At 40.9% G+C, this 17887-nt stretch overlaps 1 protein-coding gene across 2 annotated transcripts in view; it reads left to right on the forward strand.

The window, feature by feature from the left end:
• Positions 1-17887, forward strand: part of FBN1 (fibrillin 1) — a 264581-nt gene that overhangs the window by 159256 nt on the left and 87438 nt on the right. For both annotated transcript variants that reach the window (XM_055538037.1, XM_055538036.1), the window contains exons 18-30: positions 1593-1646; positions 3218-3343; positions 6014-6139; positions 6706-6825; positions 7019-7156; positions 7989-8039; positions 9932-10057; positions 11804-12031; positions 13770-13895; positions 14016-14144; positions 14930-15055; positions 15158-15283; positions 17601-17723. In XM_055538037.1, the coding sequence (XP_055394012.1) occupies positions 1593-1646; positions 3218-3343; positions 6014-6139; positions 6706-6825; positions 7019-7156; positions 7989-8039; positions 9932-10057; positions 11804-12031; positions 13770-13895; positions 14016-14144; positions 14930-15055; positions 15158-15283; positions 17601-17723 (1599 nt within the window). The remainder of the gene's footprint in view (positions 1-1592; positions 1647-3217; positions 3344-6013; positions 6140-6705; positions 6826-7018; positions 7157-7988; positions 8040-9931; positions 10058-11803; positions 12032-13769; positions 13896-14015; positions 14145-14929; positions 15056-15157; positions 15284-17600; positions 17724-17887) is intronic.

The following is a 17887-nucleotide window of genomic DNA, read 5'->3' on the forward strand; positions in this document are numbered from 1 at the left end:
AGCTCAGGAACACCTACCATGTATTAAATGCTTGAGTTGTGCTGAGCACTTTACGTGTTCTCTCAGTAAATCTATAGAACTACCCTGTGAGTTGGGTATCCTTTTCTACACTTTATAGAAGAGGAAACTAGAAGAGGGGAAAGGGCCTGTTCCCGAGACCCTCAGCAATAAGCATTGTCATCAGCGTTCAAACCCATGCTGATCTGAATTCACTACAGTACCAGCTCCTGCCCAGATGGAAAAGAATAACGACCACAATTTGCTTCCACTTAGGCCAAGCATCAACTAATTTAGTGCTAATTATAAAACTGCTTTTAGCAAAACTGGCATGATGTTGTTTTTTCCCTGTTTCACTACTTACGCTATTTCACCACTTACACTATTTCACCAGTGCTTTAATTAATTGCTGAAGTGAGAAAATAAAGAGGATGTATTTCTTTTTGCTACCAGTCCCTGGTTTTCAAACACAGTGGCAGCCACCTTCCCATCGGTTCCCTTTTTGGCCCCTTTTAAGATGATTTTAAAAAATAAGGGGTTTTACCACTTTTCTCAAATTTATGTTTGCTGGAAGACAGAGGCTCTGAAGGGTTAACAGTCATTTTTTTTTTTTGATATGTATAACTTCTTTGCATCCCCTATCATCAGGAATGCAATTTTCTGTCACATGGAATTATAGGTGTGTTTGCTTCAGCACCAAGGTGCAAGTGGCTTCTGTTAAAAAGGTCCATCCCTAATTTTTAATTATCCTATTGCTTAAGCACAAAGGATCTGCATTTGACTATGAAACTCTAGTTGCCTGAATCCATAGGCAACTATGGGAAAATTAGTTTCTTTTCCTGGGATTAAGTGTAATTTCCTATTCGTTCTTCATTTCCATCATTCACTCTTAGGTTCATCTAAATATTGTTGGAATTGTGTCTAAAACACTGTATGAATTTTAAGAAATAGAAATCTGATTCTATCACAAATTTGGGAACATATTCTATATACTGCCATTTCCTCAATAAGATCCAGTTTTAACGTTATGCAATACTTACCCTATGGATTTAATATGTAGAATGAGTGTGGCATCCTGATGAATACTAACTCTAAAAATACACATACATGCAGGTGTACACACCCTCGTATTTTTGTGAGGGAAGGCTAGAGAATTTGCAGAGAAATGAGAAAATGTTAAGAACTTGTTCTGAAGAAAAAGAGCTCGAACAAAGGAAAAATGTATTCCCAAGATGGTGGGAGAGAGTTTTATTAACAGTTAAGAAACCACATTTTAACAGGCACATTTCACTGTAAGTGTAAAGTGTTCCCTGGTGAACAAAATCAAGTCATAGGAAAAACACCTTTTCCTAAAGCGCTTTGCACAAGGAATTGCTGGAACTTGCGTATATCCTTACAAGTCGTTTTCCATGGTGATTGTGGAGCCTTTAAATGGGAGCCCTGGTGTGACTCCCCCTGGGGGGATGCCTCCTTTTCCGTTACCACTTTATTTCAGTTCCACTCTCTTTGGAGGAAACGATGTGTGCAAAGCCAAGGGCAGGATCGACCTGTTCTGCAAACAAGGGAATCATTTACTATCTGTTAATTTATTGCAGCGGAGTATCAGGCGCTCTGCAGCAGTGGGCCAGGAATAACGTCAGCAGGCAGTGGTAAGGACTTGTTTTGAAATTTACTACCTTAAGCATGTACAGAGGCAGCCCTGGGCCTTCCTGTGGGTTTCCAGTCGGTCCCTTTACACCAGTCTGATCTGAACCCCCTCTCTGACTCTCACTGTGTGATCTACCTGGGACACTTGGAAGCCCCCAGTGGCAGAACAGAACAGTGGCTCAGTGGGTCCTGGGGTTGCTGGGTGTGGGTGTGGGACTTCATACTGAAGTATCGGGTCCTCTCCCAGGGTGGTCGATGGGAGCGAGATACAATGGCTGTGGTAGCTCATTTATGACAAGGGGCAGCCTGGCCCTCCTTTGGGTCTACTGCTGTCAAGCACAATTCAGGGTTACAAGTTCAGGTGAACTCCTGCACATTTTGAACATTTTCTTAACTAACAAGGGGTCAGTCATTAACAGATGGCAATAGGGAGCCATCTTGTATTTCGTAGCAGGCAGTGATAGCAGTTAGCTGAAAGAAAATGAAATGTTTAAGTGTAGGAGTTAGAACCAGAGAAATACTGGTGCCATGAAAGAAATTAAAAGGGAGAATTGGAACAAGTGTAAACACAGATAAGAAAGAGGAAGAGATTACTTTATTAATATAAAACTAAATGATTTGATTCAAGAGAATTATGGCTGAATTGACTGTCAGTTCATTCTCTTGGTTGGTTTCATCAGTGTGTATGGATGAGATAGGGTTGTGGGTGGGGTAGATATTTGAAGGAGAAAAGAGAAGTAAGGAACTGTATAATGAAAGAATTAGTAGGGAATAAATAAATTCTGATAGGAATCTGGGAAATAAAAAAGGTCAATCTTGATTTATAGAAAAGTCAGGGAACAAGACTTGAGAGTAGCCACTCACTGATGGTCACTTTGCATCACCCTTGACTATGAGGGCTCTCCTTGGTCTGGGAGCACCCAGAAGAAGGTGCTCATCCTCATCTGGCCAGAGCAGCAGAGGTGTTTCCAGAGCAGGTGATGATTATGCACATTTTGAACCAGTGATTAGGCTTGCTCCAGGCATTCCCAACACAGAGTAAAGAGGGCATTATGTATTGGTCATGGCAGAGTAAAGGATTTAAAGCGACTAAATAGCATTCATATTTTAATTTAATCATGAGGATATTATTGAACCTACAAAAGTCTGAACCTTGAGAATGACACAATCACTTTGTTTTTAGGCTAAGTCTCGTGGCAATATAGAAGGTAGATTGAAGAGGGACAGGCTGATGGCAGGGAGACCACTTATAGGAACTTGGACTCTGTATTTGATCTACTTTCCCATCTCGGTGTTTGGACAAGAGAAAGTCCAATGGTTCTCCTTTTGATTAAGGGTTGGTAACCTTGTAGTTCTAGCTCAGATACCAGTTTCCTCTCAGGGACTGATGGAGGGAAGACTTGATTCAGAGTATCTTGCAGTAAGAAAAAAGGGATCAAGTTTCTTATCAAGGATAAGCTTTTTTTAATTTTCACAAGGTCCTGATATCTTTACATTTATCGTAATTTTTTGACAGTCCGTTTGATATTTACTTTAGCATGTTAATGCTTATGAGCTTTTTTTTGTGGTCCAGATATAAATGAATGTGCATTAGATCCTGATATTTGCCCAAATGGAATTTGTGAAAATCTCCGTGGGACCTACAAATGTATATGCAACTCAGGATATGAAGTGGATTCAACTGGGAAAAACTGTGTTGGTAAGAAGCTTCACTGTTTTCTAAGACGTTTCATGCATCATGCATTCTTTCTTTTGTTGCTTGAGCAAACTGCTTGAGTACCTTAAGGACTTGACAGATGGATGTTCTATAGTAGGGGTATCAGCATAGCTGCATCCTGACGGCTTATATCTTTTGTTTAACTACATCAAGGGTGGACCATGGCAACCATCCCTCTCATACAGTGTACAGTTCTCTAACTGTGCAGTTGAAGCTGAGTGCTACCCAACTGGATGCTTTTGTTGTTAAGGCTGCTACCAATTGTTGTTGTGGGCAAAGTAGCCATAGCACTTATTATCAAAGAAGCAGAAATCTTACTTTAAGTATTTTTACCTGCTTTCCTTCTTAATATGTGGCATTTGCACTCACATAAAAAGAACTAACAACAAATCAGAGCATCTTCTCTGCCCCCATTTACATCAGCTTTCCCCCCATATTTCAGGCTAAATAAGTACCTAAGAAAATGGAGGATTGAAGCAGATCAGGGGAGACACAGACTTACCACAACACCCTCTTATTTTGACCAGTGGGTTTCTTTTTGTCTCCCTAACTTTTATTGCTGGCCCAAACTTGGCCTTTCAGAAGGAAAAGTCTACATTTATGATATATACTGAATTTTGAGAAATGATTTCTTTCTCTCTCATACCCTTAATTTTAGGGCCCCTTTTTTTGGGAGAGTATAGTTGTTATTTGGATACACATAGTACTTTCAAACTAGACTCATCTCAAAAGTTTTACGATTTTATTTTTCTATAAGAGCCTTTCTACGTTGGCAGACTTGAAAAATCATTGTTTATTTGGACATGCCAGAAAGACACAGAGATGTTTTAACTTTATCCTGAAATCACCCCATGCGAAGCAAACAGAGAATCTGGGAGGCAGAAGGGATTCTTCTTTCAGAGTTCTAGTGTCTATTCCAAAGGCGGACCCATTATCATCAGAAGGATGTTCATATTTCAGGACTTCCCTGGTGGCTCAGTGGTAAAGAATTCTCCTGCAGTGCAGGAGATATGGGTTCAATCCCTGGATCAGGAAGACCCCCTGGAAGAGGAAATGACAACCCACTCCAGGATTCTTGCCTAAAAAATTCCATGGACAGAGGAGCCTGGCGAGCTACAATCCATGGGGTCACAAGGAGTTGGACTTGACTGAGCATGCATGTTCATATTTCAGGTTGTGTTCAGAAGTATGAAGTTAGAAATCAGAGATCCACTCCAGCCACTTTCCAGAAAATTCCAGGGATTGGCTCTTTTATTTCTTAATCCTCAAGTCCTTAAAGTTCCATATTCTTCTGACATCATCAGTTGAGAATTGCAATATTGACCCTTTGGGGAAGTGTTAGCATTTGTTATACAATTTTGACAGAATTCTCAGCATGCTATTTGCCCAGACAATAACATCACTTTATGCTTGATTTTCCCATGTTTTAAGTACTTTATAAACACAGCCCTCTACATCTGTGAGTTTTGTATTTGCATATCTAACCAACCTCAGATCAAAGATATTTGAAAAAAAATTCCCGAAAGTTCCCAAAAGCAAAACTTGAATTTTCCATATACCAGCAACTATTTACATAGCATGTATGTTGTATTCGGTATTATAAGTAATCTAGAGATGGTTTAAAGTACAGAGGAAGATGTGCATAGGTTATACGCCAGTACTATACCATTTTATATAAGGGACTTGAACATCCACAGATTTTGGTAACCTGGATGGCAGGGATGGGGTTCCTGGAACCAATCCCCTGCAGATACCAAGGGATCACTGTAAGTTGCTGATTGAAGTCTATTTACTGATGCGAACCCATGCAGCTCTCTAGTACCAAATTTGTGTATACTTCATGTAAGGACCACTAGCTTGTCAGATGATAATCTAAGCAGAATCACTCGGTGTGTAAAAAGTTCCTTGGGAATGTGTGGCCTGCTTTGTGGGCTGTATGATGTAGTTTAGCTCAGTGTGGTATAGCAGCCTGTTTAAGTTCCACACTTCCTCAATTATCTAAGTAATACATAGCAGAAGTTTGATTTTGTATCAGACAGGCCTATTACTCAGCTCTCTGAATCTCTAGTTTGCATTCTTCATGGCAATTATAAACTCTACAGCTTGCTTCATACTTTATAAACATAACTGGAGACCACTTAAATTATTCTGAAGAAGAAACACCCATCCTGGAACTCATACTTATTAAAGATGGACCATACTTTCTAAATATTTAGTCAGTTCCTTAAAACAGTGGGATTAGTCCTTTTAACTTTGGCACAATGAAACAATTATATATTGGGTTGGTCAAAAAGTTCATTCGGGTTTTCCTGTACCATCTTATGGCAAAGAAATAGAAAAAAACCAAACAAACATTTTGTCCAACCCAATAAATAATGATTTTCAGCAAATCTAAGTTATTTTTCCTGCCAAAGAAGTGAATTAAATGGTCTGGTGATTTTAGACTTTGTAGATACCTAGTAAAAATAATCAGATCAGTCACCTATTTTCTAAAACTAGGTAATTTTGGCAAAAACCAGTGGTATAGGAGTTTTGCTCCTTCCTTGAATTAATCATATCATTATGACCTTAAAAACGTAATTTAAAAAAAGCAAAGAAATTGCATGTGAAGGATAAGATCTTTTAAAAGTTTATGTTTTCTTTATTTTCCAGATATTAATGAATGTGTATTGAATAGCCTGCTTTGTGACAATGGACAATGTAGAAATACTCCTGGAAGTTTTGTCTGTACCTGCCCCAAGGGATTTATATACAAACCTGAACTGAAAACCTGTGAAGGTAGGACTCGTTTTTGTTCTTATACCATGGACTTTGTTGCCTTTTGGAGATCCACTGGAAAAGCACAAAGATAAATTAAAGCCACTTCTTATTTTAGACAGTTGTGTTGCGTAGTTGAGATTCTGTGATCCTGAATGACACTTGTATACACTTTATAAGCTGCTGATAATACTTATCTGCAATTGGCCTTTTAATCACCATTTATTTCACATTCAAATGCTATTTAAGAGTATCCATTTTGTATTTTCCTGCATTTGGTATTTTATTTGCCAACATTTAATAGATTAAGAAAATATTAGATATATGCTATTTGAGTAAATAATTCAGAAATCACGCTTACATTTGCTCCAGATTTTCTGAATTAAAAAGATTCAGCCATGTGCTGAACATAGAGATGTACTCAGTTATTATTTTTGGCATTCCATCTAGTCTAAGGAAAAAAATCTATCTAGACCAGCTTTATTATCTAATGAAGAGTATGTGGTAGCAGTTGAGACCAAAGTTTAAAGATTCATTCGTGCCCAAGACTAGTTTTTAGCAGTAATGTAGACCTATTTTTGTTTCAGACATCGATGAATGTGAATCAAGTCCTTGCATTAATGGAGTCTGCAAGAACAGTCCGGGCTCTTTCATTTGTGAATGTTCTTCTGAAAGTACTTTGGATCCAACAAAAACCATCTGCATAGGTATTTATCTTTCCAAGAATGATTTTCCTGTTTTATCAATGCTGCTGTATTTAATGTCCACTTTTATTGCAGAAGGGTTTCAGTATGGAAAAACAAAATTTTAAACTATCATTATCCCAATGTACATGTTTGAATTTTTGAGATAGATTCTGTTAATTGTCTATTAAATATCATCACCCCCCTGCCCCTACAGAAACCATCAAGGGTACTTGTTGGCAGACTGTCATCGATGGGCGGTGTGAGATCAACATCAACGGAGCCACATTGAAGTCCCAGTGCTGTTCATCCCTCGGTGCTGCCTGGGGGAGCCCATGCACCCCATGCCAAGTCGGTAAGAGAAGCGGGTGCCGTGGCTCCTCTGCTCACTGGGCATTTTACTTGGACCTTTGTTCTTTTAAGTTCACATGGGAATTATAGAAGATTTTGTTCTGATGACCTCAATGAAACATGTTGCTGTGTAGGAAATTAAAAGTGTCAAGGGCAATGATTGTATGTGATTTGGTTAATTTATTCTTTTCTGTCACCACACTGTAATGTAGTTATCTGGTGTGGCTTTCCCAGATCAGCAATTCTTATTGGCTCTCTTAGAACTTCATGATTAAGGATCCTGAGTTTTTTACAGGCACAGGTTTTCTTCCCCCAAAAAATATTGATATAAAGGAACCAGAGTTCACGACTAAAGTTATTGCAAAACTGAGGTTTGAGAGCCTTGCTAATGATTCTGTTGATTCAGTGTTTGGATATATAAATGTGTGAACTGATAACAGTGTGACTGCTGCAGGGCTTGAGACCTGCCCATTCTAGACTTTGTTTTCCACATTTATGTTACAGTAATGCTATAGTATGATTCATGTTTTAGGGGTCACAGCAAGACAGAAATCGAGTCAGTTTCCTTCTTAGGCATCACCATAGTGTGATCTTTAGGGTATCTTTGAGTCTTTCAGAATCTCACAGATGGACTGAGCTTTATTCAAGGAGACATTTCATTCTTCTCCCTCACCTATACAATCTCAGTGACACTTTGTTGCCTCAGAATTATTCATAGCAATAAAATCAATTCCATGTTAAAGGGCCTCTGTCATGTTTCTAATATTGTGTCATAAAGTCTGGACATTGTTATCTCAGATTTGTTTTTTTGCTTTTTGTTTGTTTTTTTGATACAGATCCCATATGTGGGAAAGGCTATTCAAGAATTAAAGGAACACAGTGTGAAGGTATTTATGATTATTTATAAATCATAAATTTCTGCATGCATGAAGAAAAATGCTTGTATTAACTTGGACTGCATAAAGCTGTCATGTAACTTCCCAGTGAGAAATATGTAGCAGGGGAAAAAAAATAATGAGAACTGCCGAACCTGTAACAGACATGAATTTCACAAGTGTGTGCTCTTGCCAGTGTCAGAGCTCTGTGGCCAAAGGGCAGAGCGTCTTGAAAATGATTTAGGCTGACCGTAGTTTTGAGTGACTACAATTTCAAAGTGTTATCTATGGGGAAGGAAAAAAAAGGAAGTTTGTGATGAGGCTGCAAAACTTGGATTTCTCTTGATTTTCTCCTGGATCCTTTTGTTGTTATTGTTGTTTGTTTCATGGTTATGTATGATGAGAAAGACACACCTCTATTGCCTCATTTTTGAGAATCTACATGGATTCTTTCTACTTTCCTGTGATTTTTCTTTTCTCATGGAGTCCCGGGTAGACAGACATAGGTCAGGGTGACTAACACAACCTGACATGACACAGCAGCTGAAAAATTTTAAAAACAGCAATTAGTCCCATATGTGGAATGAAATGAACTTTTTTTCCCTGCTAAAATAAAGAGGAACACTACAACCCCCACCCAAGAGCTTGCTTTCCAAATGATGACTGAATCCTTTGGCCTCTCTCTGGTCCAGACCCACTGTTAATAACTTATCTGACCTCAGCAGCATATTTTGGTATACAAGTGGCCCCAGAGCAAAACAGCCCCAAAAAGGTACATTTCCCCCTTCCCATTTATTTCTATTATAAGGAAAGATTTAGAATTTTTTTTTTCAACATCCCTGGCTTGGAAAGTTATTTCTTCTAAATAGAGACACAGTGTGTGTGAGTTTCTTGACTAATGCTTCCCCTTTTTGGCATTAGCAAGTAAGTGCCTTTCTTTGGGTTAACTTGATGGTGAGTATTTTTCCAAAAACAGTGCAGAGAACACAATGCTCTCCCTTAAGCAAACTGGGAAGGGCTAATATGTTTGAGACAGATGCAGTGAATGATGAACGAATGACCATGAGCATCTTCCAGCTCTCTCCAACCCAAGCTGGAACCACCAAGGCTTTGACAGGATAGCTCGAGACCATTGCTGAGTTAGAACTAGATACACACTTTCTTGGGACATCTCAGCACCTCTCAAAGGAAACTCTTTTGATTGGCTGCACATATTGCCCAGTGGTGGATTTTTTCTGTGCTTATCTTCAAGCTATTTCTTCTTTGCTAATTTGAAATATCAGACTTCTGTTTCTTTTCTTAATTCCAGCCATCTGGTCTAGTAAAGCTAATTAAATGGCTTCTGGGAGCCTTAGCGCTTCCCTGATAGCTTAGATGGTAAAGAATCTGCCTGCAATGCAGGAGACCTGGGTTCAGTGCCTGGGTTGGGAAGATCCCCTGGAAAAGGGAATGGCTACCCAGTTCAGTATTCTTTCCTGGGAAATCCTGGGAAATCCCATGGACAAGGGAACCCAGCAGGCTATAGCCATGGGATCACAAAGAATCAGACATGACTGGATGACTAACACTTTCACTTTCTTTCACTTGGGAGCCTTACCTGAGATGTCCGTAGTACCCAAACTTGTCTCTAAGAACTCCCACAAACTCCCTGTTTTTACAACTCAAAAATTACTCCCTGGGACTGATAGAGAAGCAATAATATCTTTGTTAATGGGTGAGCTCTGTCTGGTGGCTTTTTAAACATCCTAGAAATTCTATATGAATTATTTAGAAACAAACTAGTTTTCTACTTACTAAGTTCAAAATGGCCTTTTCAGTTGTGGGAATATGACTCCCTGAATGGAATAAAGTAGAATTGTGCTATGCAGATGTATTAACTCCGTGCTTTCTTTTTTTCTTCATAGATATAGATGAATGTGAAGTGTTCCCAGGAGTCTGCAAGAATGGCTTGTGTGTTAACTCCAAGGGATCATTTAAATGTCAGTGTCCCAGTGGGATGACTTTGGATGCCACAGGGAGGATTTGCCTAGGTAAATACTGAGCTCATTACTTTTCTAATAAACATTTCTTAACAATTATTCAGAACTCAGAAGATAGAGCTGAATATTCAGTTCCAAGTACAGACACACACACATCCCAAATTCAGCATTTCTATTAGCATTCATAGTGGTTTCCTTGACAAATAGGCTTCCTGACTCAGCTCTTTATTCCTTATAAAGAGTAGGGAACCTGGCAGTTCTTTAATGATACGTAATTATTTATTAAACTGCTACCATCACAATTATTATTCTAGAGCTCTTAAATCTGTCCTCCATATGCCATGGATGTAGAATTCTAGGTGATCAGTAAGGAGAACATTTTTGCTTAATCAGAAACTGTAGCCTTAGCCTGCTAGGCAAGCCTGCCATTAGCCAGAAAGACAGGTCTTTTCAGGAAACTCCTGTGGGTATCAGCAGTGAAGGCTGTAACAGCCTGAGTAGTGAACCTGAGGGAACGAGGGCTGTTGCCACCAAAAGCCATGGTGTGACTCTCCATGACAACTGCTAGAACCCAAGTGACAATGATGTGGAAGAGACTGGACACAAAACTTTGATTTTTAGAAACCTGCCCTGTGGACTCTTTGGCGGTAGATTTGAGATCCTGCAGTCATCATGTGGAGTCTTGGGCTTTTTCTGGTGTTACTGTTATGGCTTCTGACTCCCAGGAATAAAATCCTTTGGATAACTGGTTTTGAAGTCCATGACTCTGGAAGTGATGCTCAGCCACATTGTGTATCTGAAACTGTGTGACCCTGAGGAGCATCTTTAGTGAAAGGCCACTGTAGGTGGTTGAAAGAGTGGCATACATTTAAAAGATACAGCTCCTTTATGAATTAGGATTAATCACCCTTTAAATGTGAAACTTTATGGTTTACAATGTAAGCAATGCAGAATATAAAAGCTGGAATTTATAACTATGGATGTCAGTTAATCCCATTTTGAGCCTTTGCGTCTTTGTTTAGGAGGATTCGGCAATTGATGAGAACCTTTTTCCAGGTTCTTAAGTTGAAAGATGCTTCAGTGTTTAGTCTAGGATTCATTTTGAAATTAACTATCTTAATAGACACAACCCAAATGTGGAATTTCACAGAAGGCTTCCATAGCTTTCTAGCATTAAAGGAAGCCCACATTCCCACATGTACACAGAAGAATGTGCACATAAGCACATGTTGAGGTGAAAGAAATACTTGAGAAGAGGAGTCAATGGCTCTTCTTTGCTGTTTTCCCTCTCTAATCTCAAGGAAGGCAGTCCTCATTTCAGAGTTCACCATTCTCCCTCTCCAAAAATGAAGTGGATCTGAGGAAAGGGTGCTGGAGCCAGATGAGATGTTTTCCGACAATAAATTCTGCAGTTGGCTTTCAGCTAGAGCGATGTCAAGACATCATAGAGTACATGCATTGGTAATTAGCCTGGTTGGATAATGAGGAATACGTTTCCCAAAAGAGCATTACAGGATTTCTCCGAATACTGCTGCTTCTGGGGAATTATTAGAAAATGCCTAGCGTTGAAAGGATTCTTGCTACAAGAGGAGATGCAAAGAAATATGAGCTGCCAGCAAGCCTTTAGGAAGCAGGAAAACCCACCACAAAGCCTTTGAGGAAAGAAAATGAGTTTCAGTCAATAAGGTTATAGTGAATTACTGTGTGTGTCCCACTTGGCCTAACACAGGCTGGCAGTCTGAGGCAGTGGAAACTGAGTAGCTCTCCTCAGCCCGTCTCTGTCTGCTCCCTCGGCAGATATCCGCCTGGAAACCTGCTTCCTGAGGTACGAGGACGAGGAGTGCACCCTGCCCGTGGCTGGGCGCCACCGCATGGACGCCTGCTGCTGCTCAGTCGGGGCAGCCTGGGGCACTGAGGAGTGTGAGGAGTGTCCCGTGAGAAACACACCTGAGTACGAGGAGCTCTGTCCCAGGGGACCTGGATTCGCCACAAAAGAAATTACAAATGGCAAACGTTTTTTCAAAGGTACAGTGGTGTCAGCGGTTGATTGCTCTTCTTTTCGGTCAATAGGATGCCTTTTCAGGAGCGCAGAGTTCTGCCAGAATGACAATAAATGTCATCAACGTGGTCATCCCTGGATCATCATCTCAGGATGCTTTCTTTGCTTTCTGAATTTTATAAGGCAAAATAGTCACTCCATTACGAAATTTCTTTTTCTACATCTCGGGGCTTCCTGTGGTCACTTTCCTCTCCCATCTAGTCACTATTGAGTATTATAGTAGATTTTGATATTATCCTAAAGCTAAGCATAAACGAAAGAAAAATCTTGGGAAATGTTTATGCCATCTGCTGAGGCCCTAGAGATGACCTTTATCTTGTCACCTGTGGTTCATGTATTTGCAGTATTCATTTGAGGTATTCATGTCACCGTGGTCCACCTGAGTATAGATAATGGTGTGAGAAACCCAGTGTCAGGGCCTCCTTGTCCAAATGCACTGAAATTCATTCCTGTAGCAAACACACTCCAGTGACTTAAGATATTTCAAATTGTATCTTCTTTTGCTAAACATAAAACCCATGTTAAAAAAAAAGAAGTCACAGATTTAATCTAATTCCAAAATTGAGTTACCATTTTATGCACCATGATACAAGAACGTGTTTACTTCAGCATGTGGAAAAAAATCATAATTGGATACTCAAAATTCCCGTTATTCAGGGATGCCCAACTTTAGCTCACAGTGTAGAATTTTATGTCACTTTCCCGTTGTGTCTGAGCCTACTTGTTATACTTCACAATTAAATGAACTTATAAAAATGTGAAGTGAGTATATAAATATTACCATCCTTAATTAAAAAGTGTAGACTTTTTTCCTACTGAGCATTTGGTTCAAGAAGTCCTAGATATAAAGTTGTACCGTCTAGAGAGACAGTTTCAAGGTGGCCTTCTTATATGTCTCTCAAGTAAATTCAGAGAAACTTAGGTGATTTGAATTCAAAGGTTATGGTGGTCCATTGCCAGAGAAGGACTAGATGTTCCTGGGATTTAATCTGCCAGTTCTGTCTCTCATAACATTTGGTAGAAATGAACTTGATTTCTTAAGCTCTAGGTCTTGCTCTAGAAAGGCCCCTATAAAGGGAAACTCAAATCACATGTTACAAGTGCAGTCCCCACATACATAGGAAATATTGGACACTTTAATTGTATTAATGAAACCTTCATGTTAATTGAGAAAATATCTTAAATCAGTACTCCTTATTTAGAATGTGTTTTAAATAGTATACAGCATTTATAAATAATTTAAATTACAAATGACATCTCTTTTGAAATTATTTTTAGGTATAAAAAAAGTGTCAGAAAACATAAATGAATGTCTCATTCCGCTACATACTCAATTTGGTAGCTATAGGAAAGTCTATTTGAAAATCCTTTATATGCTTTACATATAGACACTAGTGACTTTAAAATTTTTATTCATCCATTCAGCAAATAGTTCAGTGTTTGGTATGTATCAGATAGTGTTCTGGGCTTTAGAAGGCCAAATAAACCCACTCTTTACTTATTTAATAATACTTTCTAAAATGGAGACGTTTAGAAGTCTAAAACTATTTACAAAGTCCTATTTCTGATAGTCATCACATTTTTTAAAAGCGTTTGACCAAGACCTTAAATCAAGCCCTTCTGTCTCCCTGGGTTTCACATGGCGTGTGGATTCCTCCTAACGGATCACTCATGGAATTGTCCCACACTTCATTTTTCTTGAAGACATCAACGAGTGTAAGATGATTCCCAACCTGTGCACCCACGGCAAGTGCAGGAACACCATTGGCAGCTTCAAGTGCAGGTGTGACAGCGGCTTTGCTCTGGATTCTGAAGAAAGGAACTGCACAGGTCAGTGAAGGGGCTCGCCCTGGAGGGACACCCTTGGGCACTCTTACTCTTTAACATGTGGCCACAAGGAGTAAAGCTGTTCTGATGCTCACCTGCTGCCTACTTACCACTTTTGCGCAGACATCGACGAATGCCGCATATCCCCTGACCTCTGTGGCCGAGGCCAGTGTGTGAACACCCCCGGGGACTTTGAGTGCAAGTGCGATGAAGGCTATGAAAGCGGATTCATGATGATGAAGAACTGCATGGGTGAGTGCGTGACCATTGGATCAGCCCAGGGAAGAAACAAGCCAAGACGCTTGGGTGACTCATTGCCTGTGTGGGTTCTCCCTGCTCCCCCAGTGTGCTGGTCTCCTGACCAGTGAGTCAGGCATTGGTCTGTGGCAAAGGGAGACTGACATATGGAAGGAATGAGGGAATTCATGCTGTGGGGTGGTAGGTGGTCTGTAGGTCCCTGAGAAGTGACCTGAAATAGACACCCTGGGGAAGAAAGAACAATTCAAACACAAGATATGTTTTAGGAGTCACATTCTAGAGTTTCTATTCATCATTTCTCTGAAAGGAGATTGATTAAGATAGTTGCATTAGATCAGGTTCCCTAGCAACAGGCCTGAGATGGGGATATTTTTTCAGTGCTCTTAGGAGAAACCTGTAAGAAAGGGAGGGAAGCCGCTTAGGGCAGGGGAGGAATAGAAGCAAAGTGTTAGGCTAGATTTTAGCTTTAACCTGATCCCACAAGGGCCTTGGAGTGTGAACAGCACCCAAGAGTTGTCCCAACTCAAGGGCAGGAAACTGAGATTTTATACTCCCATGTCAGTTTGGCTATGGGCAGCCCCCAGCATGGGAGGGGGTATAATTTCTCACCTCCCAGCCATTTCTGAGTGAGGTTGGTATCAGTTCTCCAAGAAGGGAGCCTGTGAGCCACTAGCAGCCAGGACTTCCAGCACCTGGGTGCTGAATGCACTGACCAGGTCATGGGGGTCTGGGGCAGGACACCTTCCACATCGTCAATAGGGGTCATTTCCGTGTTGCAGATATCGACGAGTGTCAGAGAGATCCGCTGTTGTGCCGAGGAGGCGTGTGCCTGAACACTGAGGGAAGTTACCGCTGTGAATGTCCCGCTGGCCATCAGCTGGCCCCCAACATCTCGGCGTGTATAGGTAAGGAGGAAGACCACTGACCTGGGGCCGGTCTTTTGGCCCACATCCTAGTCAGAGTCAGAGGCTGATGGCTGCATGTTTGCTGTTCTTATTTTTAAACAGACATCAACGAGTGTGAACTGAGCGCACACCTCTGCCCCCATGGCCGCTGCGTGAACCTCATAGGAAAGTACCAGTGTGCCTGTAACCCTGGCTACCACTCTACCCCTGACAGGCTGTTTTGTGTTGGTAAGTTCTGTAGCTTATGCCATTTCATATTTTCTTTAGTCTCTTTCTAAAGCACTTAAGCCATGTTCTCTGAGTTCCACCTCCATCACTAGTTGCTTTTACTTAATGTTTCCAGTTTTCCTGGAAGTAAAAGTCTTCTCACGGCGGCTTGTGATCTTTGGATCTGGACTCCCTCATCTGTTTAAAGAACCAGTTCAGTGAAGACTGTAGAATGTTTTAGCTCCAGCAAGTACCGTTTGACCCACGCTGCTCTAACTAGTGAACGGTAGCATATGCTTTGTTTCTGCATGTGCACACCCAGGCACATCAGCAAGTGATTACCGACTGCCTGAAATAAGTGCAGTCTGATGAGTGCTGGGAGAAAGACAAAAGGCACAGGGTGTGATCTCCGCCCTGAGGTGGTTTGGAGCAGCTCAGATTCCAAAGAATAATTATTGGGAAGAAGACCATAGTATGTTTATAGCTCACAGAGCAATAGAAGCCAGGTCTGGCATTCCTTAAAAATGGAGTTTTGTGGGACAGGCATTTTGCTTTGTGGCTGGCCCTGGGGAGGTTTAGTTGTACTGGGAAGAGTGGCGCAGAAAGCCCTGTGGCTTAATTGTGCTCAAAGTGAAACCTTGTAGAAGACTGCCAGTTTTTGCCTGCGTTGGGGTATACCCCTTGTGGAACTGCCAAGTCTCACATGGTTTCCACCCAAAATCATAAATCAGTCCAGATTCTTCTGACGCATGGCCCTGAGCAACTCAGAACTCCAACTCAGGCCCTTGGCGGGGATTGGAACTTCAGCCAAACTGAGTGTCAAGTTTGTAACGGAATCTGTGACCCAGAGAATTTCACCCACATGCCCACTGTTGTCACTAAGGTGTGTTCTAGCACCCAGTACTTCTGCATTGCATGTGGCACACCATATATTTTATCATTAATTGTTCATCTAACTCCCCAACTACAGTGTAAGTGTTATAAAGGCAGTAAGTATGTCCATCTCATTCACTGTTAGGGTCTCATCTCTAGCACACGGTTCAGTTCATTTCAGTTCAGTCGCTCAGTCATGTCTGACTCTTTTCAACCCCATAGACTGCAGCACACCAGGCTTCCCCATCCATCACCAACTCCCGGAGCTTACTCAAACTCATGTCCATCAGGTTGGTGATGCCATCCATCCAACCATCTCATCCTCTATCATCCCCTTCTCCTCCCGCCTTCAATCTTTCCCAGCATCAGGACCTTTTCCAATGAGTCAGTTCTTCAAATCTGGTGGCTAAAGTATTGGAGTTTCAGCTTCAGCATCAGTCTTTCCAACAAATATTCAGGACTGATTTCCTTTAGGATGGACTGGTTGGATCTCCTTGAAGTCCAAGGGACTCTCAAGAGTCCTCCAACACCACAGTTCAAAAGCATCAATTCTTCAGTGCTCTGCTTTCTTTATAGTTCAACTCTCACATCCATACATGACTATTAGAAAACCCATAGCTTTGACTAGCTGGACTGTTGTTGCCAAAGTAATGTCTCTGCTTTTTAATATGCTGTCTAGGTTGGTCATAGCTTTTCTTCCAAGGAGCAAGCGTCTTTTAATTTCATGGCTGCAGTCACCAACTGCAGTGATTTTGGAGCCCAAGAAAATAAAGTCTGTCACTGTTTTCATTGTTTCCCCATCTATTTGCCATGAAGTGATGGGACTGGATGCCATGATCTTCGTTTTCTGAATGTTGAGTTTTAAGCCAACTTTTTCACTCTCCTCTTTCACTTTCATCAAGAGGCTCTGTAGTTCTTCACTTTCTGCCATAAGGGTGGTGTCATCTGCATATCTGAGGTTCTTGATATTTCTCCCAGCAATCTTGATTCCAGCGTATGCTTCATCCAGCCTGGCATTTCACATGATGCATATAAGTTAAATAAGCAGGGTGACAGTATACAGCCTTGACATACTCTTTCCCAATTTGGAACCAGTCTGTTGTTCCATGTCCAGTTCTAACTGTTACTTCTTCACGGGCATCCAGATTTCTCAGGAGGCAGGTCAGGTGGTCTGGTATTCCCATCTCTTTCAGAATTCCCCACAGTTTGTTGTGATCCACACAGTCAAAGGCTTTCGCATAGTCAATGAAACAGAAGTAGATGTTTTTCTGGAACTCTTTAGCACACAGTAAGTGTGCAGTTAATATTTGTTGAAGGAACCAGATGATACAGAGACTTGCAGTTGCCCTGGAATGCTCTTCTAATTTTGTATTTTGTTTTGTTTTACTTGACTCATACATACCTGAGAAATTCAAACATGGGCCATTCACACAGCGGAAGGTAATATTATTTTCCTTTTTCTTAGACATTGATGAATGCAGCATAATGAACGGTGGCTGTGAGACCTTCTGCACAAACTCTGAAGGTAGCTATGAATGTAGCTGTCAGCCAGGATTTGCACTGATGCCTGACCAGAGGTCCTGCACAGGTAAGTAGGTTTTAGCTTCCTGGAAACTCAATAACAGGTCCCTATGTGGAGTGGTTCAGGGCCTGGGCTTTGGAGTCAGACAGTCCTGAGTTCCAGTCTTTGTTTTGTCACATGGTTTAGCTGTATGTCCTTGATGAAGATCCTTGACATCTGATTCCTCATCT

The sequence above is a fragment of the Bubalus kerabau genome, chromosome 10, assembly GCF_029407905.1.
Source record: "Bubalus kerabau isolate K-KA32 ecotype Philippines breed swamp buffalo chromosome 10, PCC_UOA_SB_1v2, whole genome shotgun sequence".
Classification (NCBI taxonomy): domain Eukaryota; kingdom Metazoa; phylum Chordata; class Mammalia; order Artiodactyla; family Bovidae; genus Bubalus; species Bubalus kerabau.